This window comes from Gobio gobio (assembly GCF_949357685.1).
Source record: "Gobio gobio genome assembly, chromosome: 6".
Classification (NCBI taxonomy): Eukaryota; Metazoa; Chordata; class Actinopteri; order Cypriniformes; family Gobionidae; genus Gobio; species Gobio gobio.
The window spans coordinates 33,621,235-33,648,658 of record NC_137102.1 but is presented as its reverse complement, the minus strand read 5'-3'; the positions used below and the strand labels follow the sequence as shown (position 1 = coordinate 33,648,658).

General features: G+C 38.1%; 1 protein-coding gene across 1 annotated transcript in view; it reads right to left on the bottom strand.

Moving 5' to 3' along the window:
* cUnh1orf35 (chromosome Un C1orf35 homolog) overlaps positions 1–27,424 on the bottom strand; it is a 41,074-nt gene that overhangs the window by 8,678 nt on the left and 4,972 nt on the right. Inside the window, exons 2-7 of the mRNA XM_079819491.1 lie at positions 15,244–15,394; positions 15,125–15,170; positions 14,944–15,023; positions 13,111–13,183; positions 11,828–11,904; positions 10,604–10,732 (exon numbers count right to left, since the gene is read on the bottom strand). Of these exons, the coding sequence (XP_079675617.1) occupies positions 10,604–10,732; positions 11,828–11,904; positions 13,111–13,183; positions 14,944–15,023; positions 15,125–15,170; positions 15,244–15,394 (556 nt within the window). The remainder of the gene's footprint in view (positions 1–10,603; positions 10,733–11,827; positions 11,905–13,110; positions 13,184–14,943; positions 15,024–15,124; positions 15,171–15,243; positions 15,395–27,424) is intronic.

Sequence of the window (27,424 nt, the reverse complement as noted above, 5' to 3'; positions counted from 1 at the left end):
TGATGTATGTGTGTGTGTGTGTGTGTGTGTGTGTGTGTGTGTGTGTGTGTGTGTGTGTGTGTGTGTGTGTGTGTGTGTGTGTTTGTGTGTGTGTGCAGGGGCGCTGTATGGGGGGAAAAGATAGGACAATTCCAAGGGCCCCTGTCAACAAATAGGTAAAAACGAATTCAATTATTTGATTATATTATACATATAAACCATCATCATTGAGTATATTTCAAATAATAATAAAATGAATGATGTCTTTGATTGATCTTATTTTGGCAATAAAAGTTAAATATCCCCATTGACCAAAAAGTAAACATCCATATTGACCGACCACCCCCCTGTATCGGCATGAAATGGTTTGGTCCTGCCCTAGCGCACTCATCAGTAGCTGCGTTTCCATTACAGATTTGCACAACACTTTTGCGATATTTTCTAAAAGTCGATCAAAAATATTACGAAATGACGGCGTTTCCATTAACTGATGTTATATGACTGAAACTATTTTTTTCCTCTCGTGATCAGTCATTCCAAAAATTATGCCATGTTGTTAGGTTTATATCAGCCACCGCACGCCATTATTATTAATGGAAGGAAACGTGTGTTATCCAAGCATTGATGGATTAATGTTTGATTTTGATGGTGGTAATTCAAAGTTTTTTTTTTTTACCACTTTATTTTGGCTCGGAATTCTGTTTGTTGGAAATATAAACTGAATTTAGAAATGCTTTTGAAATGAAAAACTTTGCGTTTAATAAACAAAATAAATTTTTGAAATGAAGACAGCATTTGGAGGCGTGCAAAATAATCCGTTCCGAGTCCACGGCCTTTGCTGTTATTGTAAGTGTACACAAATAAAAGTAGACAGTTTATAGTTTATAATTATATCTTGCACTTTTCTGTATGGCTAAAAATGACGGAATATTGTGAGTTTTTTCTACTGTCATAAAGGAAAAAATCCATTAAGGCGCCGACCACTTCGTCAGACAGAGTTAAAGAAAACGCAGCCTATTTAGTTTCATAGTTAGGCTATGTTTAAATAGTATTATTATTTTAATTTCATATGTTGATTATGAAAACTGAGCAGCCGTTTCACACATACTCCGTCTGCAGTGCCAGTGCGTATGCGGTGCGTGTTGCGGTGCGTGTTGCGGTGCGTATGCGGTGCAGGAGCAGCACGTGCTGTTGTGCTTTCATATATGCTGCGTTTGCAGCGCGCAACTGATCCGCGGTTGTATACCACAAACACAGCATTTATTCATTATTATTTTCATTTCAAATCCAAAAGTTGTTACTGAACATGGCTTGTCAGAATTGCAATTCTCTTTGTTTACACTTTCATAGATGTCACGTTTTAACGTAGTACATTTAAACAACGTTTTATTCAATTCATTACTTTATATTTATATAGCCTATATAACTTTATATAGCCTATACTTTAGCTCACACAAGTGGCAAAACATTGAAATATAACTTATAGCCTATAAACATTTTAAATTAGAAACTTACAATAGAAACAGTCGACTCTCGTCCAGGGCCGGCCCGTGGCATAGGCGGAATAGGCAATTTGTTGTGTCGCGTCGCCTCTCGCCGCATCTAATGTAGACAGGATTGCTTTCATTTTTTAAGGTGCTTGGCCGCTCGCGCCAAGTGTAGACACGGTGAAAGTTGCCTGATATGATGGATGGCCGAATTGTAGTGTCAAAAAAGACAGAAGCCCTCTGATGCAGGGAAGATAAGGGATACACTGCAAAAATGCTCTTCTTACGTATTTTTGTCTTGTTTCTAGTCTAAATATCCAAAACTTCTTAAATTAAGATGCATTTAGCCTACTAGATAAGTAAAATGACATAAGATATATGTTCTTGTTTTCTTGAAAATAAAATCAAAATTAAGTGAGTTTATGCTTAAAACAAGCTAAATTATCTGGGGTGAGAAAAATAATCTAGTTTCTGATTGATCTTGTTTCTTGTTTCCGCCCCAAACAGAAATAAGATAATTTTTCTCACCCCATTTGGCAGATAATTTTGCTTGTTTTAAGCAAAAACTCACTTCATTTGAGTGTGTTTTCCCCCCAGAAAACAAGAAAAAATATCTAATGTCATTTTACTAGTAAATACATCTTGATTTAAGATTTTTTAGATATTTGGACTGGAAACAAGAAAAAAATATTTAAGAAGAGCATTTTTTGCAGTGTAAAGACAGAGGTAGCGTGATGTAGGCTTATTGATGAATGAATGTACAGTTTATTTAATTGCATAGTAGTAAAATACTATGTTCGCTAATTTATTCCAGTTTTACCTTAAACTTTATGCAAACAGCTGTTCTGGGTTCTCGAGAGGCCACAGCCAGTGTGACTTTGTAAATAAAAACGCATGCAATATCACTTTTTTAATAGCCTAATGTTTTTACTCTACAGTTGTGCAGTTTTAAGGGGACATATGGCAATTTTAAAATGTATTTGCCAAAATTAGTAATGATATTCATATACAGGTTTATTTAAACTAGCAACATTTTATTTAAAATTCACATTAAATATCAAAATTTCTCAGTTTAATTCATGGTGAAAACATGAATGTGCATAGTTTAGTGGAAGATTGCTGCCATCTACTGGAAAACAAACACTTTTGCTAGTTCTCAATGAATAGTTTGTGCATGAATGCTGGATGCTATTACTCTTGCTCTTTGTGTTTAAGCTGTAATGTGGCGTAGGTGCTATTTTTGTATAGTTTAACTATCATCAGCCTTTTAAAAAATAAAATAATGATAATATCGTGAACATAATGACGGGGTAGAATGGACTGGACATCATATAAAACAACAATGAAAATAAAAATAAAAACATCAATGCATTACAAAAATAAAACAGTAGTAATTCCACAACTTAGGGCCCTATTTTAACGATCTGAAACGCAAGTGTCAAAGCGCGAAGCGCAAGTAACTTTGTGGGCGGGTCTCGGCGCTGTTGCTATTTTCCCGGCGGGATAAATGGCTCTTGCGCCCGGCGCAAATCTAAAATGGGTTGGTCTGAAGTAGCTTCATTATTCATAGGAGTGGTTTGGGCGTAACGTGAATAAACCAATCAGAGCGTCATCCAACATTCCCTGTAAAAGCAGGTGCGCAAGTTCCATTATGGATTGCTATTATTATGGCGTATTTACCAGGCGCACGCCAGGAGCGGTTCACAGCCGAGGAGACTGATGTGCTTGTAAGAGCAGTGAAAGACAGAGAAGTTGTGTTGTATGGGGATGGGAGAAACCCACCCAAAATAGCGTCGGTTAAACAGGCGTGGGAGGAAATAGCCACAATTGTTTCATCAGCTGGCATCCCCAGGACGTCGCACCAGTGCCGCAAGCGCTACAATGACATCAGAAGACGGGGAAAGTCCAAGCTTGCCAGCATCAATCGGGCACGCCGTGTAACGGGAGGTGGATCTGCCTCTACTCAGGACCTGACGCCAGCAGAGGACATCGCTGCGTCCACCCGCACCGATTTTTTTTCCTGGTTCTTGACGGACAAACCAATTTGTTAGATGTCCTTATATACATATATGTCTTGCCAGAAGTTGCCACTATTGGGCAAACAGGTCTCCTTAATTATTAGACTACAATTAGCCTGAATAATTTGTAAGCTAGCTTTATGCCTATTTTTTTCACATCTTCGTGGCACACCACAATGATTTCCGTCATCTCATGTGTTAATATTTTTTAGTGTAACAATTTATGATTTGCAAAAACTGTTGCATCTGTGTAGATTACATGAGCAAAGTGTATGCGCGTTGTGCACGCTATACATTATGGTCAAGCATGCGCCCTTAAAATAGCATAATGAACAACGCGCAGCGCGCCACTGACTTTAGACTAGGTTTTTTCTGGTCAGTGGCGCAATTGTTTAATGGAACAGCAAAATAGCACCAGGGATTGTTTGCGCCGGAACACGCCTCCTTTTTTGCGCTGAACCGCCCAGGTAGCGCAAGTTCATTCACTAGTTTAGCGACGTGCTTCTGTGGAGGGAAAAGCGCGCTTTACGCGGGTGCAAAATAGGAATGACACATGCGTCGGTGTACAAAGTCAATTGCGCTGGGTGCAAGATAGGGCCCTTAGAGTGATAACATGTAGTGCTAAACCTTACAAGGGGCACCAAGTAAAATCTTGCCTAGGGCAGCAAATTGGTCAGGGCCGGCCCTGCTCTCGTCTTCTCTTTCGTTTTTAAACCCTTTTAAAAGCAGGTCATAAAGACCTTTGTTTTTCCACCTCCAGGAACGTACGTGCTCTTCATTATTTCAATTTTTTAAACCTAAATGCCAGGTAAGGTGTCGTTTCCTTGCTTTACCCGAGAAAAAAAAGCCATGTGTTGACTTTGAAACAGAGTATATTTTAAATTACATACATCTGTGGTAAAATTACTAGATTTTCGTGTCAGTACATGTTTATTTTAAAGCGAACAATGTGCTGTCACTTTAATTCCGCAGTGCAGCACAGCAAAAAATAGACTCGGTACGGAAACGATCGCCGGACTGCTGCAGACGCACCGCACCTGGAACGGACTGACGGACAGCATCCGCATGCAGTGTGAAAGCTGTAATCCGTTAACATGGGTACGGAAAAAAATACGGAGTATGTGTGAAACGGGCGTAACGCCCGTTTCACACATACTCCGTCTGCAGTGCGTATGCGGTGCGTGTTGCGGTGCGTATGCGGTGCAGGAGCAGCACGCGCTGTTGTGCTTTCATATATGCTGCGTTTGCAGCGCGCAACTGATCCGCGGTTGTATACCACAAACACAGCATTTATTCATTTTTTTTTTTTTATTTCAAATCCAAAAGTTGTTACTGAACATGGCTTGTCAGAATTGCAATTCTCTTTGTTTACACTTTCATAGATGTCACGTTTTAACGTAGTAGCCTACATTTAAACAACGTTTTATTCAATTCATTACTTTATATTTATATAGCCTATATTTTAGATTTAGCTCACACAAGTGGCAAAACATTTAAATATAACTTATAGCCTATAAACATTTTAAATTAGAAACTTACAATAGGCTATATACAAAAACAGCCGACTCTCGTCTTTTCTTTCGTTTTTAAATACGCACTTTAAATACGCACCGCATACGCACTGCAAACGGAGTATGTGTGAAACGGGCGTAAGGCTACATAATCAGATGCGCGGCTATGTCTGGGGACATGGATTTTGAGCATGTATTTCATTTAATTTTGTTTCCTATAAAGTCTTTCTTTAAAATTAATTTCGTTTTGTATACATTTTATTTTAATTTTAATCAATGTTTCATAAACTAATTGGCTGTATTTAATAAACAATTAGGAAATATAGCAGTCAATATAATCGTGACATGGAGGCATCAGCGACATTAATAGCATTGCATGTGAAGTGGAGCGCGTCTCACAGACATGAGAAATATGTCGCTTGAAATGTCTACTTTTAAAAGAAACAATTCAAAATGAAAATAAATAGGCTACTTTCTGATTATGTAATAAAATGTGCATTTCTCTCTTGGCACGTCCACTAGCTGCGGAGATCAGCACCGTCAGCCGACATGACACAGAAAACTCTAGAGTTTATTAATAAACAATTAAAATATCTCCTTGCTTTTTTTGACAAATTCATAATCAATACTTTTGCCGGTACTTTGTGGCAAACTTAATGCATGCGCTTGAGTGGATAATAGCATCGGTAGCGTACTCATTACAGTAATATATTAATATATTAGCCATACGTAAATGCTCGGGTTTAGAATTCTCATATTTATGTAATTAAATTAATAAAAGTGCTTGGTCAACGAATGGCTTAAATGAACAACTAGGCCTACTATTATATAAAAAAAACTTTAGTCGGGGACAGCCCTACTTATTTCACATATTTTTGAACTAATGTCGCAATGTGCATTCTGGGATGAGCGAGCAGCGCTGAGCGGAATGAGCAAGCTCGAGGTCAGTATTAGATTTTGGATAGCTACCTTGGCCTGTATGTTTGGTGCAGAATGGGTGTGTTAGGGGGCCCAACCTCATATTCTGTCATAGGGCCCAAAATCGCTAGCGGCACCCCTGTATGTGTGTGTGTGCACGCTACAATGAAAACTAACTGACTTGGAACTACCTGTGCATTAAATGATTTTATTCCTCCTTCCATTTTTATTCCTCCTTCTTTTATAACTCCTTCCGGCCAATCAGAATAGGATATTTAGACAGACCATGGTATAAATCGCTTTACATGACTATAGTGAATTCATGCATGGATATAAAGTAGGATGTTATATATACACAACTTTTAATATATTGCTGGGGGATACTATAGTTAAAAATTTAACACTAACAATCAAGCAGTTGAGACCTGCTATAATAGAAAATAACACTTTTTTGGCATAGTAAAAGAAATCCTGTAGCTGTAGTTTGTCTTTTTTGGCAAATAATTTTATAAGATAAATACCTTAAAGTTTAGCATTTTGTTTTTCTCTAATTTTCAAAATATATTTCTCATACTTTGAGGGTTTAATCAAACTTTTAGGGTCATTAAAAACAAATATCCCCTCCAGAATTCACTTTTGGCCTCTACTGTATGAGATGAACAATTATGCGTGTTACTAAAAACTGCAAATGTATAGTTGTCTTCATCTACTCATCATTCATCATATCCATCGACCGATTCTGGAAGTCTGGACAAACATATTTTGAACCTCGAAGACTCTGGCAATGTAATGTCATTGCCGTTTTCATATTTATTAATGTTTGTTCATGTGATGCAGGGATTCAGGGATTCCCAAACTGATTGAATCCTTTTGAATTGTAAGTTATTATTTAAATAATTCAATCAAATTAGCATGTTCACGGTTCTCTGATTAATCCTATTTATGGACACAGTGACATGCAGGTAAATAAATAAAATATATTTATATTTTTAGAGTTCAAGTATTTTATTTTGATTGTTTTTATTTTAAAATTATTATTATTATTTTTTGTTTGTGATTTATTCATTATTTGCTTTTTAATCAACTCACAAACACCCTGCAGTTTTTTTTACTAACCCCAGTTAGAAACCATGGCGTAACAAAGTTAAAAGCACTTCATGATGTTGACAACAAAGAATGGAATATATTCTCTCTCTCTATTTAATATCAATATGGTACACAATAATCTACACCTAATGGTGTTAAGGTCAAAAGTAATCTAAAAGTACTCAGAAAGTAAATATAAAAAAATACCTTAGAAGACAGCAAGGCAGCTCACTAGGTTTTTGATTAGAGCCATAGTGTAATCATTTTCTTCAACTCAAACAAAGATGTACCACAGAACAGCGCATGCGCAGGTTGTGAGCGCGTTGTTTGTGTTTGAGCTCCGTCAAATTTCGCTCAGTTTAATTCGTTTGAAGTACTAGTGCTAAATGTTACGCTCTTAGATGTAAGAAAGAAATCCGTATTATCTCTAGCCTTGGGTACTGTATATAGACCTCCAGGGCCCTATGCTGATTTCCTAAAAGAGTTTGCAGACTTTCTCTCAGATCTATTGGTCAACGTCGATAAAGCATTAATTGTTGGAGATTTTAACATACACGTAGATAACACAAATGATGCGTTAGGGGCTGCGTTTACAGATCTATTAAATTCCTTTGGGGTCAAGCAAAACGTCACTGGTCCCACTCATCGTCTTAATCACACACTAGATTTAATTATATCACATGGAACCAACCCAACCGATATAGATATTGTACCGCAAAGTGATGATGTCACTGACCATTATATGGTAACTTGCATACTGCGTACTGCTGAAACCTGTCATGTTTCGCCACGTTATCGACCAGGCAGAACAATCCTTCCAACCACTATAGATAGATTCTCAAATACCTTACCTGATCTGTCTCAGCTGCTAAGTGAACCCAAACAAACAGATGAATTAGAGGAAATGACTAGCAGAATGAGCACCATTTTCTCTAGTACATTAGAAATTGTGGTACCAATTAGATTAAAAAAGGTTAGAGAGAAAACTAAAGCACCATGGTACAACAGTGCTACACATGTTATCAAGAGAGAAACTCGTAACTTAGAGCGTAAATGGAAACAAACTAATTTAGAGGTCTTTAGAATCGCGTGGAAAGATAGTATGTCACGTTATAAAAAGGCCCTAAAAGAAGCCAAGGTTGAGCATCTCCGCAAACTAATAGAAAATAACCAAAATAATCCAAGGTTTTTATTTAACACTGTGGCTAGACTAACAAATAAACAAGCATCGCCTGAACAAAATATTCCGTTACAGTTTAGTAGTAATGATTTTATGAATTTCTTCACTGAGAAAATAGAAAGCATCAGAAACAAAATTGTAAATGTACAATCTTTAATGATGTCTTATGATTCAACCGCAATTATCGCCCCTCAAGAACTACTACACCGCTTTACAACTATAGGACAGGAAGAGCTAAATAAACTTATCATTGCATCTAAACCAACAACATGTTTATTAGATCCAATACCCACTAAACTACTGAAAGAGTTGTTACCTGTAGTGGAAAGGCATTTTCTCAATATTATTAACTCGTCTTTATCTTTAGGTCATGTTCCAAGAATATTCAAGTTGGCAGTCATAAAACCTCTCATTAAGAAGCCACAATTAGATCATAATAACCTAGCAAATTACAGACCAATTTCAAATCTTCCATTCATGTCTAAAATACTAGAAAAAGTTGTGTCCGCTCAATTGTGCTCTGTCTTGCAAGAAAATGATATCTATGAAAAATTTCAAATCAGGATTCAGGCCGCATCACAGCACAGAAACCGCGCTCGTTAAAATCACAAATGATTTACTTCTAGCTTCTGACCAAGGCTGTATCTCAATACTAGTTCTACTCAATCTTAGTGCTGCGTTCGATACTATAGATCATAAAATACTATTAGATCGACTTCAAAATTACACTGGTGTTCAGGGACAGGCATTAAACTGGTTTAGATTGTATTTATCAGACCGCTACCATTTTGTCTGTCTAAATGGGGAAAAATCAAAGATAACGTCAGTAGACTATGGGGTGCCGCAAGGATCCGTGCTAGGCCCTCTGCTATTGTCAATATATATGCTGCCACTTGGTAATATTATAAGAAAACATGGAATTAACTTCCACTGTTATGCTGATGACACTCAATTATATATTTCATCACGACCAGATGAAAACGCTAAATTATCTAAACTGACAGCGTGTGTTGAAGATATTAAACACTGGATGACGTGTAATTTTCTGCTATTAAATTCAGATAAAACGGAGGTATTACTTATTGGTCCAAAAAACTGCCCACAAAACCTCTCACAATACAACTTTAACTTGGAAGGATGTCCTGTCACTTTATCCACTACAGTAAAAGACCTGGGTGTTATATTAGACCGCAACTTGGCTTTCGAAAATCATATTTCATATGTTACAAGAACGGCATTTTTCCACCTTAGAAACATTGCTAAGCTACGTAACATGCTATCTATTTCTGATGCAGAAAAGTTAGTTCATGCATTCATGACCTCGAGACTAGATTACTGTAATGCTTTATTAGCTGGTTGTCCTGCATCATCAATAAACAAGCTACAGTTAGTCCAAAACGCAGCTGCTAGAGTTCTTACTAGGTCAAGAAAATATGATCATATAACACCAATTCCATCATCTCTACACTGGTTACCTATTAAGTTCCGTATCAATTACAAATTATTGCTACTGACCTATAAAGCCCTAAATGGTTTAGCTCCAGTGTATTTAACGGATCTTCTATCGCCCTACAATCCATCGCGCTCTTTAAGATCACTAAACTCGAGGCTTCTGGTCATTCCTAGGATATCTAAGTCCACTAAAGGAGGGAGGGCATTTTCACATTTAGCTCCTAAACTTTGGAATAGTCTTCCTGATATTGTTCGAGGGTCAGACTCGCTGTCCCAGTTTAAAACTAGATTAAAGACGCATCTCTTTAGCCAAGCATTCACATTATAAATACGTTTTATACTACAGTTAAATCGGATCAAAAGCATTAGTATTCAGAACAGCAGCTATGCTAATTATTTCCCATCTGCTTTTCTGTTGTTATCTCGGGACACTAGTAGGACACTAGGTAACTAGTTCGTCAGCTCCAGTTTGTATCCAGCCTCTCATGGAGACTTCAGATGCCCCGACACCTGTGATGAGACGACTCGACGCCTGTGAAGAGACGACTCAAGGCCAGCGTTGTTATGGCCTAAAACAATACATGATTGATTAACTTATTCTAACATTTTTCTTTAACATTCTCTTTCTAACATTTTTCAATGTACATTTATGAAATGCACTTTCTGTAAAGCTGCTTTGAAACGATGTGTATTGTGAAAAGCGCTATACAAATAAATTTGAATTGAATTGAATGTACCACTGTCTTCAAAAAGACTGTATCATATAACAAGAATAAGAGGACACTAACTAAAAGATGTGATGAACTAGACCAATTCAATTGTGTTACAACGCCCTCTTGTGAACAAACTGCGCTATACCTCAGAGAAATAAAAATTCTCTAGGTTTACAAATGATAAAATCATCTATTACAAAAAGCAATAATGGCATTTAAAGAGTATATTGACACAATGGAAAAACTATACACACTTTACCTTTTACAGTATATTTCAGAGTAAGGATCTGAAGAATCCTTTCTGCTTCTGTGTTTCATCTTCTCTTTTTTCTTCTTTTTCTCCTTCTTACTCTTCTTTTCCTTTTTACTCTTCTTTTTGCTGTCAGATCTGTAATTAATACAAGTTCCCAACTTAGACATTGTGGCCTTTGTCAGTAGTATCTGTTTTTGTACTCATGAATTCTCATGTTTCTTCTATTCATTTTTAAAATTCATTTTAATAATTTTTGGCCATAAAATATGTTAAATGTATTCTAGTTTTTACCACACAAACACAACAGGAGAGACTTGGCTAATTGACAATTTTTTTTTGATCCAATGAATAAATAAACTCAATTTAGGTTTATTTTGTGTAGGGAAGTAAAGGGAAAGATACTGTTTTTTAGGGTTATATTTTCTGTTGGAATTTGGTTTTGGAGAAAATTATGACAATTTCTCAGTGTAGTCCAAGTCTCCCCCATATGAAATAAACAAAACAAAAACAGAGCTAGAGGGTAGTCTAAGCCAAAATCAACATGTTTTATGTTAAAGGGGTCATGAGTTGATGGGTCTTTTCCTTGAGCTTTGGATATATAAAAGTATTAAAAATAATATTACAATTATATGCAGGTGGATAAGAGATAAATCTTTCCTGTAGCTCAAACAGTAGAGCATGGCGCTAGCAACGCCAAGGTCATGGGTTTGATTCCCAGGGAAAGCAAGAACTGACAAAAATGTAAAAATGTGTACCTTGAATGCAATGTAAGTCGCTTTGGATAAAAGCGTCTGCCAAATGGATGAATGTAAATGTAAATCATTATGTTTGTTTGAAAGATATTTTGCGAGCCCTGTGGGTGAATCATTCCGGTTGCCGTTTTTCCACATTGGAAGTTTTCAAAACAATTCCCCAAGTGTACTGACGGGAGAGTCGAAGCTCATTATAATATGCAAAACTGGTATTCAATCATAGCAGTGGGCGTTTACTTCCAAGTCTTCAATGCGGCAAGCCCATAAATGCATTGCGTTCCAAGAGCTAGGCTCAAAAACCAGGGTAGCCTATTACTTATTCATTATGATGTTTTTGAATGTAAAAACCACGTGAATGTCATAAGTTGACCTCGGACAACAGTATAAAGAAAATTAAAAAGCCAGTTCATGACCCCTTTAAGACTTTAAACCATAAAATGGATCACACTTTTCCCCCATGTGAATCATGTATATATACCTTTTTTCTCCTTTATCATGTCGGTTGGCCTCCTCTGGCATCTTATTGGTTTCTTGCGGTCTGTCAGCTTTGTGATGCTGGCAAAAAAAAATAAAAAAAAATAAATTCAAGATCAGTAATGATTAATACAGTGCTTGTAATATGATTCTTGAGAGTAGGGCTGTCACGATTCCTCAATTAAATTTGAGCGCTCAATTCTAAAAATCCTCGATTGATTTAAATTTACCTGTGTCGATTAATCAACAGAATACTGGAAGTGGCGCATTCATTTTCTTTATTTTAATCAATTATTATTGCCTCATTTTATTATACAGTATATGTATTGTAAGTAATTTTAAAGGCTATTGTTAACTTAGGACTATTTTTAGAACCACAAAAAAATCTGATTACTCGATTTATCATCAAAATAATCAGCAGGTTAGTGACAGCCCTACTTGAAGCCATGACACATTCTTAAAGGACAAATAATTAACACATTTAGGGGTAATTAACACATGGTTACCGAGTAGATCGTTCCCTGGGATGCGTTTTCATGAAAATCGAATGTAAAGAGTTTGATCTCTAAAAACAGATTAGCTCATAACGCTAGTATATGGGGCACAAAATAAGTAAAATTAAAATCGCTAGTTAATACCACTAACAAGGCTCAAAATAGCCTCACACTAACACTGTAGCATAATGAGGGTCCCTACATGCAAACCAAAGCATTGAGAACTTTGTAAGTGTACAAACAGTTTAATAAGAAGATACTTTATAAAGACAGTACATTACGCATATACGGACAGGAGCCATCTTGGAAAACAGTCTCGACAAGTCGAGCCAAGAACGCTGTGCTAAGTGATGAACTCACAAACTTAATTCCTATCGACCAGCTCACTTAGCACAGCGTTCGTGGCTCGACGTTTCCAAGATGGCTCCTGTCTGTATACGCGTAATGTACTGTCTTTATAAAGTATTAAGTATTAAGTCTTTATAAAGTATTAAACCGTTTGTACACTTACAAAGTTTGCATGTAGGGACCCTCATTATGCTACTGTGTTAGTGTGTGACTATTTTGAGCCTTGTTAGTGGTATTAACTAGCGATTTAATTTTACTTATTCTGTGCCCATATACTAGCGTTATAAGCTAATCTGTTTTTAGAGATAAAACTCTTTACATTCGAAAACGCATCCAAGAGAACGATATACTCTGTAACCATGTGTTAATTACACCTAGGTTCATTTTTCACTGGAGTTGTCCTCTAAAAATCAAATTAGCATTAAAACTAATTATGTCTACATACTGTGAAAACCGGCAAACCCATTTTTACAGCTTCTTTTTCTTGCTTGGAAAGCAACATTCCTCTTGGCCCAGCCCTGATGATGAATAACAGCAGAATCTCAGAATCTATTATATTCTATTTATAAATGAAAATAATATGAAAATAGAGGAGCTAGTTACAGACTACCGCTGTTTCATAGACTGAAATAGAAAAGTGATTTTATTTTGTCTAACATTTCAATACACACTTCAAAAACCTATGCATTTCTATCCAGGGGGATATTCAAGAAAGAAAGGTTGCTTACAGTCACATATACCCTGAACTTAGAGTTGAATTAATCCAGACCTTGCTTACTCAAGGTATGCAGGATCCAAAACCGCAGTCTGAAGCAAGTTCAGTTAACCCGGAGTTCAAATTCAGAGTTAACAGCGACCAGACAAAGACATTCTCAACAGAGCAGAAAACGTGCCATACTTCTTTTGTTTAATGGCAATTCCCTTTCGAGGGAACAAGACACTGCCTCAGCTGATGATGTTATGGGGATGCAGTGCGATGACTTATAAGAAGGGCGTCTGAGAAAATGTCATCAGCCTTCAGGAAGGAATCCACTTGTTTGAGTGCGATGCAAGATAGCAGTGTGTGAAGAAAACATAGAAGACAAGCAGAATAATGGCGAGTAGACAATTCAAGTGCTGTTCCTCCGTTCCTCCATTTCTTAACACCTGGTGATGGCCACAAGGCATGTGTTAGGTCCCCAAGCAGCTCTAGCTCAGTGTTTGCTGAGGCAGCGTGCAAGCTACGATCGTGAGAATCTCAGACAGGGTAGAGAAGCGTGAGGGAGTTCCCCTCACCTCTCCCACTGGCTCCATTGTCTTTGCAGAAGCAGAAGCCCACTCAGTGGTTTCTTCCGCGGAAAGTGAGGACTCATTGCTCATCCATGATTCTGATATAACAGACATGGAGTCAGTAGAAATGGATATATCTACATGTTCAAGGCTCAGGGAAGGGGGTGGGAACCAGCTAATTTTAAACATAACTTTTATTGACAAAATAAACAACAAAACGAAAGTAAAGCAGCAGCCCCTCACGTACGACTGCCACATAAAGTAAAACAAAACACAAACTAAATTCCAGAACTGGTCCTCTCTCGTCTTTCATTGTTGTCATTCCTTCTTTTATCCTTCCAGAGCTCCGTGAGACTAGGGGTTGAACGACTTCAGATTCAACATTTATGTGATTAAAGTCGAGTCGATGCCGAATAGTTGCTGATGACGTCATTAACGAACAAATAAGCCTGAACCTCGAGCTGAGACCTTGTGCACAGATATGGTATATGACACAGTGCTTAAGGTTTCTTGACACAGTGCTTTAAGGTGTCAGGTGCGTGGCGACATCCATACTCTGCCTGTGTGGTCCAATCGGCTTTGAGTTATTTGAATATAGAGAGGCTGAGTGAGCAGGGTTATGGGTGGATATGGGTTGTCACAAGTTCCTGGAGAGAAGAGCAAAAGGCGAGTGTGGCTAAAGCTAGCTCTTCTTCTGAGGAGCCTTGTGTACTCCTTGGTGTAAATCTTGGTACAAGGCACTGTGTTTTATATTCAACATTTTTCCTTAAGGTGTCCTTAAGGTTTTTCCTTAAGGTTTTCCAAGTTGTTTTTTTCATAGACAGATCTTCTTCACTTCAGAATTTTTCTCAACCCTGATATGTATTATACATTCATTAGGGTAATTTTATGGTGGAATAAGTTATATAGAACATAGAATGTCCATAGAATGTATTTCTAACAGGAAAAGAGAAGTCTAGATCAAGCAAACTTGTCACAAAAGCCTGTAAACATACAGCACTGGCTTTACCTGGAGCTTCCGAGCCCAGAGACCCTGTCCACGTCCCGTTCATCCCCCTCGCCTTCCCTCCTGCACACATCTGCAAGATCCTGCCAGCGATCACAGCAGGAGAAACATGCATCAGAAATTACAACATGAAATGCTCCAAATTAACTGAAATGTCCATGTTTGGATGTTTACAAATGCAAACCTCTTTGGTAAGACCAGTTGGTTGTCTCTTGATTGTTTTATGACCCCTAAAACAGAAAAAAACATTAAGACTTATACTCCTTTTATTTTACCTACCACTGATCAATCAAGCACACTTACAGTGCTGCCAACATGGCCTCATGCTCGGCCTCCCGTACAGCTGCCATCTCCTGCTCTTTAGACAGAGCTGAGCCACCCTTCTTATCTTTGGCATACCATGTCAAATCCTTCCCTTTCTGCCACCGTCCAACTGGTGCCATCAGGGAATTCCCTGAAAAAAAATAACACAAGACCTGGTCATACTTTATTTTGGGGAACACATATTTACTATGAACTACAACTTTTGCCCCAATAAACTCTCAATTTACTGCTAATTAATAGTTAGTCAGGTTAGTTGTTGTAGTGGTTAAGTTGAGGTATGGTGTCGGATTGAGGGACGTAGAATAAGGTCATGCAGAATAAGGCATTAATATGTGCTTTATAAGTACTTATGAACAGCTAATATCCTAGTAATATGCAAGTTAATAAGCAACTAGTTAACAGTGAGAATTAGTCCCCAAACTAAAGTGTAATCCAAGACCTTGATCTCACACAAACTGTCAAGAACATGTGTAAGTCATATTTCACCCCAAAAACAAAAGAAAAAAGAAAGAAACCCACCAAGAAATTATATTTAGCTTAAAGAAAGTGATTATCAGAACCATTAAGATTTTCATGACAATTAAGCATATTTCCCCCCACAATTGTCATTACCATATAAAGCACAAAATAACATTCTAAATAACAGTACTATAATTTTGAGAATATTATATTAAATTAATAAAGATTATTTTGTTAGAAATATTAAATTATTTAAATTGTATTTTCACTTGATTGGATATGTTGTACTGCATTTAATGTATGGCCATTGCAATAAAAGAAAATAAACTATACATTCCTGTAATGAGAATTACATTTATTTACATATGGTAATAAGCATTTATTGGAAAATGTGCCTAATTATCATGAAAATAATATCATAATACTAAAATGGTCCTATAAATAGCTTAATTTTCTTTATGCAATATAGGCTACATAAATAATTTTGTTTGGGGCGGGGCTTACAGATAATACACCAATGTTCTTATCAGTTATTGACAGTATTTAATTTCGTAAGTTGAATTCAGAAGGAGATCCGTCGGAAGCTAGATATTTTACTATATAAAGTTTTAAATATGGATATTTTTCTTACAAAACCCCATCTCTTTGCTTCAGAAGGACTTTATTAACCCCACCCCGGAGCCGCGTGGAGTACTGAAATAATACTAAATAATACTAAAATAACTTTATGAATTGGCGACAATAGTTTTTGTGCGCAAAAAACCCCTAAATAACGACTTACATAGTGTTGACGATTTCAAAACACAGCCTCATGAAGCTTCGAAGCGTTATGAATCAATGAGCCGAATGATGATTTGGATCGCGTGTCAAACTGCCAAACTGCTGAAATTTGGCGATTCAAACTGCTGAATCGACTCGCTGATTCATAACGCTTCGAAGCTTCATGAGGCCGTGTTTTGAAATCGTCATCACTATGCAAGTCGTTATTTAGGGTTTTTTTGCGCACAAAAACTTTTTTCGCCGATTCATAAAGTTATTTTAGAACCACTGTAGTGAGATGGACTTTGTAACGACGTCTTTAGTACCTTTTAAGGGTCTTGAGAGTGTAACGTGCCATTGAGCCAATGGAGGCCTTTCAGAGCCATCAGATTTCAACTAAAATATCTTCATTTCTGTTCCGAAGATGAACGGAGGTCTGACGGGTGTCGAACGACATGAGGGTAAGTAATTAATGACAGAATTTTCATTTTTGGGTGAACTAACTAACCCTTTAAGTGACGTGTGATCCAAAAATCACAAAGTCAGCGGTGATGTGAGTACCAATCACTACCTTACTTAACGTCCTTGGATGGACGAAGGTAAAATCACTACACAGGTATATTCTCCATCTGTAAATGTTAGAAAGTCATGCATATACATATTTCTAAAATATTTGTTGTTGGACAGTAAATGTGCCATATGTGGAATTTTAAACCTACAAGTAAATATATTTTTATGAAAGCGACCATTATGGGGTAATCAAGTAATATGCTTTTGTTTTTATTTAAATTTTTAGTTTAGTGAATTTAAAAACAAAATTATTAAATTTGTTTTTGGCCACCACATAAACCCCCTTTTTGCACAATGTATTGCATAGCCTACATTACATTCACTGTATTTCAATATCAACATTGCTTTTGGGACATCAGTGGGCAGGATGTGAAATAAAATTATTATTAAAATAAGTACAATAAGTATTTATTTTTTCCAAATAGAAAAACTTAGAAAATACCGGGATATATACCATTTATCACCATTCAACCGAAAAAGTATTGGGTTTACAAAATTGAATGATTCTGACAGTTTTTGCCATTGAAATGACTGGGAAAAAAGTGTCCCAATAACCCTGAATTCACCCAATACTCTTTGAAATCATAATTACATTGCATTATGTTGCTTGAAACCACAAATATAACATTCTTCATTAAAGGTCCCATGGCCCGAAATTTTCATTTTATGAGGTTTTTCAACATTAATATGAGTTCCCCTAGCCTGAATATTGTCCCCAAGTGGCTAGAAATTTTGATGGGTGTAAACCGAGTTCTGGCTGTCTTTCTCTGCCTTTGAGAAAATGACAGCCCAGATGAGCTGATCTGGAATTTTCCTGTTATGACGTCATAACAGGAACGGTTACCTCCCTTTCCTCCGCCCAGAGAATTTGGCGCGCCCATGCAAGCGCTGTATTTGTCCTCGAGAGATCATGGCTTGTGAACGAGTGAATGCTGTCAGTTTCTCATTGTTTGGATGTACAAATGAAAACAGAAGTCTTTTCTCAGTTCCTTCTGATCTGTGATCAGGGATTTCTAATGTGTAGCTAATTATTCAAGTTCACACAGAACTTTATTATTCGTGCACACGCTGCGGCTTCTCTCTCTCCCGACACAGAACGGTGTTTTCGTGTTTTCTATCTTTTGAGTCAGTGTTTTTTTTCCACGTCCTCGTCGCGTCTATCTGTTCTAAAATGTGCATACAGTCGTGAGTTTCTGCTCAACATTGGCAAAGCCACATCTTTAGAGATAAACCTCACGCACGTCGAAGCTCGGGCTGCACTGACCGGTCAGCCTTCAACATCTCCGACCCCCAGTACTGCATCTTGCCCACAGCGGAGGCGCCTTACTAAGCAGATTAAGCGTGAGGGTATCCGGCTAGGCTAGCCAGCTATTCCCACAATAAACTGTATTACATTAGATTACTGCTGTTTTGTCTTTGTTTGCGCTGTGTACTCAATGCGCGTCACTGACGCTTTCATATGATAGGAAAATATCTAAAAATAATGCTATAATCAACACTTACTCTGACAACTCGTTCATCTTGACAGCTGTAATGGTACATTACATGTGTTTCAAAGTTGGTGCTGACAGCACTCTCACAACTCAGTAGTTACTATAAATAACAGGGCTCGACATTAAGCATGTTCACATGCTTGTCCTTCGGACAAGTAAATCTGTCATCCACTTGTCCGAGTAAAAAACGTGCTTGTCCGAAAAAATTTTTTTTGTGTGTGTGTTGTACATAAAATTTATTCTGAAGCAATATTCTCACCAGTGTTCAATCAGCTTTGACATATTCATATTTGTGATATTTGTACCTTTTATAAAGGGCATTTTTCCCCTAATCTTATTAAATATAGGCTATGATTCAGATTTCCTTTTATATTCTTAAATTGGATCAATAAATTAAATTAGAAGACAACTAGGGTTGGGCATCGAGAACCGGTTCCAACTTGGAACCGTTTAAAAAATAACGATGCCATTGGAATCGTTTAGAAATTTTGTTTTCGATTCCGATCATCGGTTCCAAACGCGCAAGTTTTCGGAAGTGCTTGCCGCGCCCGTTTGTTCTGTTGCAGCCATGGAGCACGGTAAGCGGCGCTCAAAAGTGTGGCTTTATTGCACTTACAAAAAAGAAGCCTGGGTCGGCACAGTGCAACACATATGACAAACTTATTTATTGCACGGGAAGATGCACTACAAATATGTGGTGTATAAATTAACAAGTGTAGCGTGTTTGAAATGCTGCGCAGGTCTGTCCTCCTCGGGCAACCCTGCGCTAACCAACGTTATTAAAGGGATAGTTCACCATGAAATGAAAATAAAGCCTTCTTACTTACCGTGATGTTGTCCCAGTGCCCTATGTCCTATGACATTTAAAATACTGTTCCTGCACGCGCTCCTTCCTATTATGGCAGTGAATGGCGATCAGCTAAAACATTACAAAAAATAAACAAATGTATCACGCAACGATACAGGGAGACGCGCGCCATCTGGAAAGTGTTCAGGGGGCACACTATAAGGTTTTGCGAGAAAGAAACCGTATTATTCAGTCAAAACACTGAGCTCGGCCGTTATTCTGAGCGCGCTCCTCTGTGTACACTATGAGCCGTCAGCAGCCGCCGGCGCTCATGCCTACTATTATAACTCCCACTGTTGTCATTGCACCCAGGATAAGCACACACACATGCACCATTTTGAGAAATCAAGCTCAATAGAAAAAAACGCGATTCTCGTCTTTTCTATAACGTATATGATAATAAATAATACTAATAATATAACCTCCTTAAGTGAATATTGTGTACCGGTTGTCATGACAATATTGCACGAGGCTACTGCGGCTTGGAGTGCGCACACACAGGAACACGCGCATTTGAACAACAGCTGGGTGAGTAAAAGATGGCTTTATTTTCATTTCAGGGTGAACTAACATTATCCCACCTCGTCATAATCAGGTAAGTGATTGTAGTGTAATAACAAACCCCTTGACCAAATTGCGAATTGTGGTGAACAACAACGTTACTGAAATTATTTTCCCCCCTCGTAGATAAATGTAGCTATACGCAAATTGCCCACGCTAGTAGCAGTCCTAATGACTGCTGTTAATGCTATTGTTAAACCGGGACTCGGTGTGAAACTCCATTCACCTTTGCAGCAAAGCAAGTGAAAATGCCAGCGGAGAAAGTCCCCAAACTAAAACTCATTATTGAATCAAAATACAATTTTCCTCTGTGAAATGAGCCTGTGACATGTTGTGACTCCACCCCTCAAAGAATCGGAATCGAGAATCGAAAAGAACCGTAATCGAAACTAAGAATCGGAATCAGAATCGTTCAAATCAAAACGATGCCCAACCCTAAAGACGACACTGGCTGTTACCAGTCAAATAAAATAATTTACACTGAAAAATTACAACTGCATTAAATAATGTTATGAGATTGTCTTAAATATTTTTTGAATATACAAATAAGAAATGTTGGAAAGATGAAACTAAACCACCAGTAGGTGGCAGCAGGTGACCGTCTGAATGAGTGAGTCATTTAGTCGATTCGTTCAAACGCTGATTCATTCAAGAATGAGGCGGTCGTTTACGAATAGTTCATTGAATCTTTGATTCTATCGATTCATTCAAAACGCTGAATCATTCACTAACACGCTGTTGCTGTGACACCCGTTCTGCTGTGATCTTTTGGAACCATTTTCGCTGCTGAAATAGAACAAAAACACTCAATATTGCATCTAAAATGTAAGTGACTTAATGTTGATAATTGTTTATGGAACTGTCATATGAAATCAGTGTCATTTTCAGTCGTGATGTTATTCAGGAAAACAGCACTCTTGGTAATGTGACGTTGCAACTGTATCATGTTATAAATATAAATAAACTCCACATTTCTACGGCAGTGTGTTAACTGAGTTTCTCTGTGTGAGCGGTGCACATTTGTTTCGATTTCTCCTCGAGCTGCGCGAGTGTCAACAGTGTAACGTTAGTTACCGTCAGTTCATTATACATTATATATTATCATCCACTGTCAATCGCCACTTACAGTAAAGAATGCAGAATCATTCTTGCATTTTGGTGATTCCCTAGTTATTTTTTGTTAATGACGTTTTATCAGGCTACTTGTCCGTCGGGCAAGTAAAATTCTCTTTCACTTGCCCCTTCAAAAAATCCACTTGTCCCGGACAAGCGTTAATGTCGAGCCCTGAAATAACTTTGTTAGCAATCGCTCCGTCTCTGGTCCGTGACGTCCGGTTCGCGAACAAATCATTCTTTTGAACCGGTTCTTTTTAGTGAACCGGTCGAACCAGTTCACCAAATCGGACTGAATCGTTCTAAACGGTTCGTGTCTCCAGTCAGCGCTGATCCATAATTTACTGAAGTTACTAACTTTCTGACATGAGTGACAGCACCTCCGACTAATAACTAATAACCTGAAGTATATGCTAGTAACTACAACAGTTCACTAAACTAAGACGTGCTGAAAGAACTGATGAGAAGTGAACTCAGGTCCATCCGTCTCTCTGGCAGCAGGCTCGTGCCTGCTCGTGCCTCGTAAACCTCGTTAAACCATGCCCCCTCCGCTACAAGATCTGATACTCATTTCCAATGCAAAGATGTCAGCCAATCACAACAGTGGGCGTTTTTACTGAAGTCTCACAGCAGACACGCCCCTTGAAACAGGGCATTCAGCCACAGGGCAAACATCAGTATAGAAAAAATGCCTTTTATTTCTAAATTATGACATTTTATGGTGTAAAAATCATACTAACAATACAGGGAGTACAGAATTATTAGGCACGTTGATTTTCTGATCATATTTTTTTTCCAGGCACATTTGACCAATTCCAAACCACAGTAATCCTAATAACTACTATTGATTTAGTAATTAATAATGTATAAGTGATATATAATTGTTCATGAAGGCTGGAAATGAAAAACACCTTATATTCAGGTGTGCAGAATTATTAGGCATGTTTTCTTTTACAGATAAATTGAGCCAAAAAAGAGATTTAACTCAGACTGAAAAGTCAAAAAGTATTAAATGCCCATGAGAAGGATGCAATACTAATGCAATAATAGACATTGCAGTTAAGGCATGACCATTGGACAGTGAAATGCTCGTTGGGTCAGCAGGATCTGACAAAAACAGGTGGTGAAGAAAAGACACCTGTTAACTGCAAAAGAATTAAGAATTAAGGTGAAGAATTCAGGGTGAAACCATCAGGAACCCTTTAGTCTCCAGCGCCACCATTTTCCAGAGCTGCAACCTACCTGGAGTCTCCAGAAGTGCAAGGTGTCAGGATCTCAGAGACTTCAGTTAGGTAAAGAATCCTAAAAAATGACCCCCACTAGATAAGAATCACAAGCTGAAGTGTTGTAAAATACATGAAGAAGGTTTTTTTATAGGCTTTATGGACAGATAGGTTGAGAGTGACTCTTGAAGGACCAGCACCACATCCTCTAGTACAGTGGTCGCCAACCCGTCGATCGCGATCGACCGGTAGATCTTTGCCACTGTCCTGGTAGCTCCCGAAAAGAAAAGATAAAAAAGTAAAAAAAATAGGCCAGATCACGCCCTATTAATGTTCAGTTTTGCAATCATCTGTATTTCTTAATCCAAGTGCTGTATTTATTTTCAATAAAGTGACGAATGAGATAAGAGACGAGGACCGGTAAGACAACTGTCGCAAACATCAATTTACAGATCTCCATGGTGATAGCCCGCGGCGCGAGGTAACTGTCAAGTTAGAATGGCGGAGGCTCCACGAAAGAAGGGTAAAACATACCATTTCCATCAAGAATGGGAACAGGAATTTATTTTTACCATGGTAAAAGATAATTGCGTATGCATGTTGTGCCACCAAAAACAAGCATTATGTAAAAGAGGGAATCTGGAGCGGCACCACAATACCAACCATCCGAAATTTAAGGACAGCTACCCGCCAAAGAGCACGATCCGTGCAAAGAAAGTTGACGAGCTTAAATCCGAGTTGAAGGCCCAGCAATCTTGTTTTACTAAATCTGCTGATCAAAATAAGGCCGCTACTGAAGCATCATTTCGTATAAGCCACCTTCTGGCTAAAAACAAAAAACCTTTTACGGATGGCGAATTATTCAAAGAAGCAATGACCATTACCACGGAGACCATTTTCAAAGATTTTAAAAATAAAGACGACATAAAAGCCTCTCTCCGTGCTGTAGCCTACCTCTCGGTCCTGCATCAGTGACAAGGAGGGTCGAGTCACTGTCAGAGGACGTGGATCGACAGGTGTTAAAGGACTTGTCACTTTGTGAATATTTTTCACTGCAGTTCGATGAATCTCTGGATGCAGTGGACACAGCTCAGCTTGTTGTTTTTGTCAGAATGGTTTTCCAGGATTTTACAACAAAAGAGGACTTCCTCACTCTTTTGCACTTAAAGGAGAGAACGCGAGGTGAGGATATGTACAATGAGTTTAAAAAATATGTAAGAGAAAATGACATCCCCATTCATAAACTGGTATCAATTACCACCGACGGAGCACCGGCGATGCGTGGTGTGCGCTCTGGTTTTATAGCACTGTGCCGTAATGACCCCGATTTTCCCGACTTCAAGAATTATCATTGTGTGATTCACCAGCAGGCCTTGGCAGGGAAAGTCGTGGACTTTTCTCACGTTATGTCACTGGTGGTCAAACTGATAAACTCGATACGTGCAAAAGCACTTCAGCGTCGCTTATTCAAGGCGTTACTGGATGAGCTCGATGCCGCGTATGGAGATCTACTACTTCATGCTGATGTGCGGTGGTTGAGCCGCGGGAAAGTGCTGCAGCGGTTTGTTGACTTACTGCCTGAGATAAAGACGTTTCTGTCTGCAAGAAACGAGGAGCACAAGGAACTATCAGATGATGCGTGGCTGCTGGACCTGGGGTTTCTGACAGACTTGACCGCAAAGCTGAATACACTCAACAACGAGCTCCAGGGAAAAGACCGACACCTGCCCCACATGATCAGCGCAGTGAACGCTTTTAAGTCTAAGCTCGACGTTTGGATCACGCATCTAAAAAACGGGAGGCTAACACACTTTCCCAACCTGGAAAAAATGTCACAGAGCATTAAAGACAAGGATGATTTTCACCCTGAAAAATACTGTGCTCACCTGGACAAAGTTGCAACAGAGTTCAATATGCGTTTTGGTGAGTTGAACGAAATGGAATGTATTGCTGCATTTGTCTCAAACCCATTCATGCTCATTGATATAGAACAGGTTGCAGCCAAATTCCAGCAAGTATTTTCTTTGTCAAGTGGAGTTGACATGGAGATGATTGATTTGCAAAATGACATAGAGCTGAAAGCCAGATCAAGGGACAGTGACTTTTGGTTGAAAATTGTTAAAAGTTGAAAATGTAATTCAAATACAATTAAAATACTAAATAAAAGGCCTCAAATTGGAAGGCGAATCTGGGCTATATTTTTATATCTATTATTCGATAAGTAGATCTTGCCTTTCATCAAGGCCGAGGTTAGGGATCTTTGGCTTGAAAAGGTTGGTGACCACTGCTCTAGTACCACTGTTTGAAGAATTCATCTTCCAGAATCTGGCAGTACGTTTTGGGAGTTCATTTTAGTCCATCCTGAAGTCCGTTTTGCAGAGATGGACTAAAAATGAACTCCCAAAACGTACTGCCAGATTCTGGAAGATGAATTCTTCAAACAGTGGTACTAGAGGATGTGGTGCTGGTCCTTCAAGAGTCACTCTCAACCTATCTGTCCATAAAGCCTATAAAAAAACCTTCTTCATGTATTTTACAACACTTCAGCTTGTGATTCTTATCTAGTGGGGGTCATTTTTTAGGATTCTTTACCTAACTGAAGTCTCTGAGATCCTGACACCTTGCACTTCTGGAGACTCCAGGTAGGTTGCAGCTTTGGAAAATGATGGCGCTGGAGACTAAAGGGTTCCTGATGGTTTCACCCTTAATTCTTCACCTTAATTCTTAATTATTTTGCAGTTAACAGGTGTCTTTTCTTCACCACCTGTTTTTGTCAGATCCTGCTGACCCAACAAGCATTTCACTGTCCAATGGTCACGCCTTAACTGCAATGTCTAGTATTGCATTAGTATTGGATCCTTCTCATGGGCCTTTAATACTTTTTGACTTTTCAGTCTGAGTTAAATCTCTTTTTTGGCTCAATTTATCTGTAAAAGAAAACATGCCTAATAATTCTGCACACCTGAATATAAGGTGATTTTCATTTCCAGCCTTTATGAACAATTATATATCACTTATACATTATTAAATACTAAATCAATAGTAGTTATTAGGATTACTGTGGTTTGGAATTGGTCAAATGTGCCTGGAAAAAAAAATATGATCAGAAAATCAACGTGCCTAATAATTCTGCACTCCTTGTATAAATACACCTCAGGAAACATTATAAAATAGAATAATGCCATGGGACCTTTAACAATTGTTCAGTTATTTGTAACAATTCCATTGTAAAAATGCTTTTTGATAGTAACTTAGCTATTTTTTTCAAAAAGGTAGCTTGAATGTAACTTAACTAGTTTAACTTACAAGTAGCTTGTAAGTTAAAGTAGTTCTATTTAGACAAAATCATGCCTCTACATAGTGCTTTAAAATTGTGTCTTATAGATGCATTTTGCAAGAAATCAACAAAAAAAAAAACAATACTACCCCATTCAAATCCTGATGTAGAGAGAATATTTTCTGTGGTGAACCACTGAAGTGTGTGTGTGTGTGTGTCTAATATATATATCTAATATATATATATATATATATATGTTGTGACGAGTCTCTCTGGGCATATCAGCGTCGCCCTGGCAACCAACGCACGGCACCTGCACAACCTCATCACGGGCTGATCGGTCACAGCTGCACCCGATCAGCGAGAGGGTGTAAAAGCCGCTGCCGCTCTCACTTGAGCAGACACCCGTCTCATGCTGAACGTGCTGGAACTAACCCTTTCTCTCTACCCTCACAGAAGGCAGCGAGTGACCGACAGCCCGACTGAGCACGCCTGGACACCCACCTTCACGAGCACGAGGATTTCACAGGAACACCAGCCACGACGACAGCACGCACCTTTGTCTCACCGTTTTGCACCGATTCCCCAAAGTACACAATAAATCCACCCTCCGGGGTTCACTTTGCACGAGCAACCTTGTTGTGTGATTTCTCACCCGTGACAATGTATAGGTGCTGAATGAGGCCAAAAAAATTTTGCTTTGCATGGCGACAAAATTTTGGTTGGCCCCACCAAATCTCACTCCAAGATTTTTCGAAAAGTTGGCAGCTCTGCACCATATGACAATTTTAGTCACTAAGACAATAAACGAGTGAATAAATGTACATTTCAGGACAAAATCTACAAGACCACACACACATATATATATATTATATATATATATATATGGAAATATAAGAGTTGGTGGAATATAACCCAATGAGTTCCATGAGATTTTTTTTTTTCATTCTGTGTACAGTAATGATGCTGAATGAGACAACATCCAAAAAAATTGCTTTGTATGCCCCACCAAATCTCACTCCAAGATTTTTTGAAAAGTTGGCAGCCCTGTCAATACCAAAATCATATTGCCTTTCTAACGGATAGAGAAAAGATGAGCCAGCACCTTTATAAGTTAAATTAAAGTTTCTTTGCGAAAACTGGGTGGTACGTCAAATGCGTACATGGTACATCAAATGCGTACATGCTGCATCAAATTATGAAAGATAGCTTTCTTAGCTTTCTTAGAATGCGTTCCATTCGACCGTAAGTGGACTGCGAAGTGGACTTCAGTGGGTATTCCGCCATCTCAAGTGAGATTCCAATCCAAAGGGAGCGAACATGTTCAGTCCGAAGGGTACTGCGAACGGCGCAGGGAAGAAGGGAACATCGATACACCACTTCACAGGAAGTAGAGTGTGAAAATCACCCAAATGTCTTTGCGCGTCGCATGCATCACCTGTCTGAACTAATGATGGTGCAGAGCCGTTGGTTGGAAGAGTTTTTAAACAGCTCTGCGATTAAGGAGTTTACATATGCATTTGAATATTCATAGTTATTATACAAACTAGAGTATTTATGAATGGTTATGGCAATAACTGTTACATTTGTATATTATATTATATGAATAAGTAAACAAATTAAAAGTGTTGAGAAGCACCTGAGCGCTGTCTTTTTTATATTTTACTTTATTTTCATATTGAATGACAGGTGCAGCTTCAAATCTGTTCATAGTCAATACAAGTAACTTGTAAGTAAACTAATAAAACTAATGGACAATGTTTTGATTATATGTTTTAGATAGCCTACATACTATGTGTTTTGTAAATGTGCGTATTATATGGTTTTCAATTTGAAAGTAAAGTAAATTACAATATTA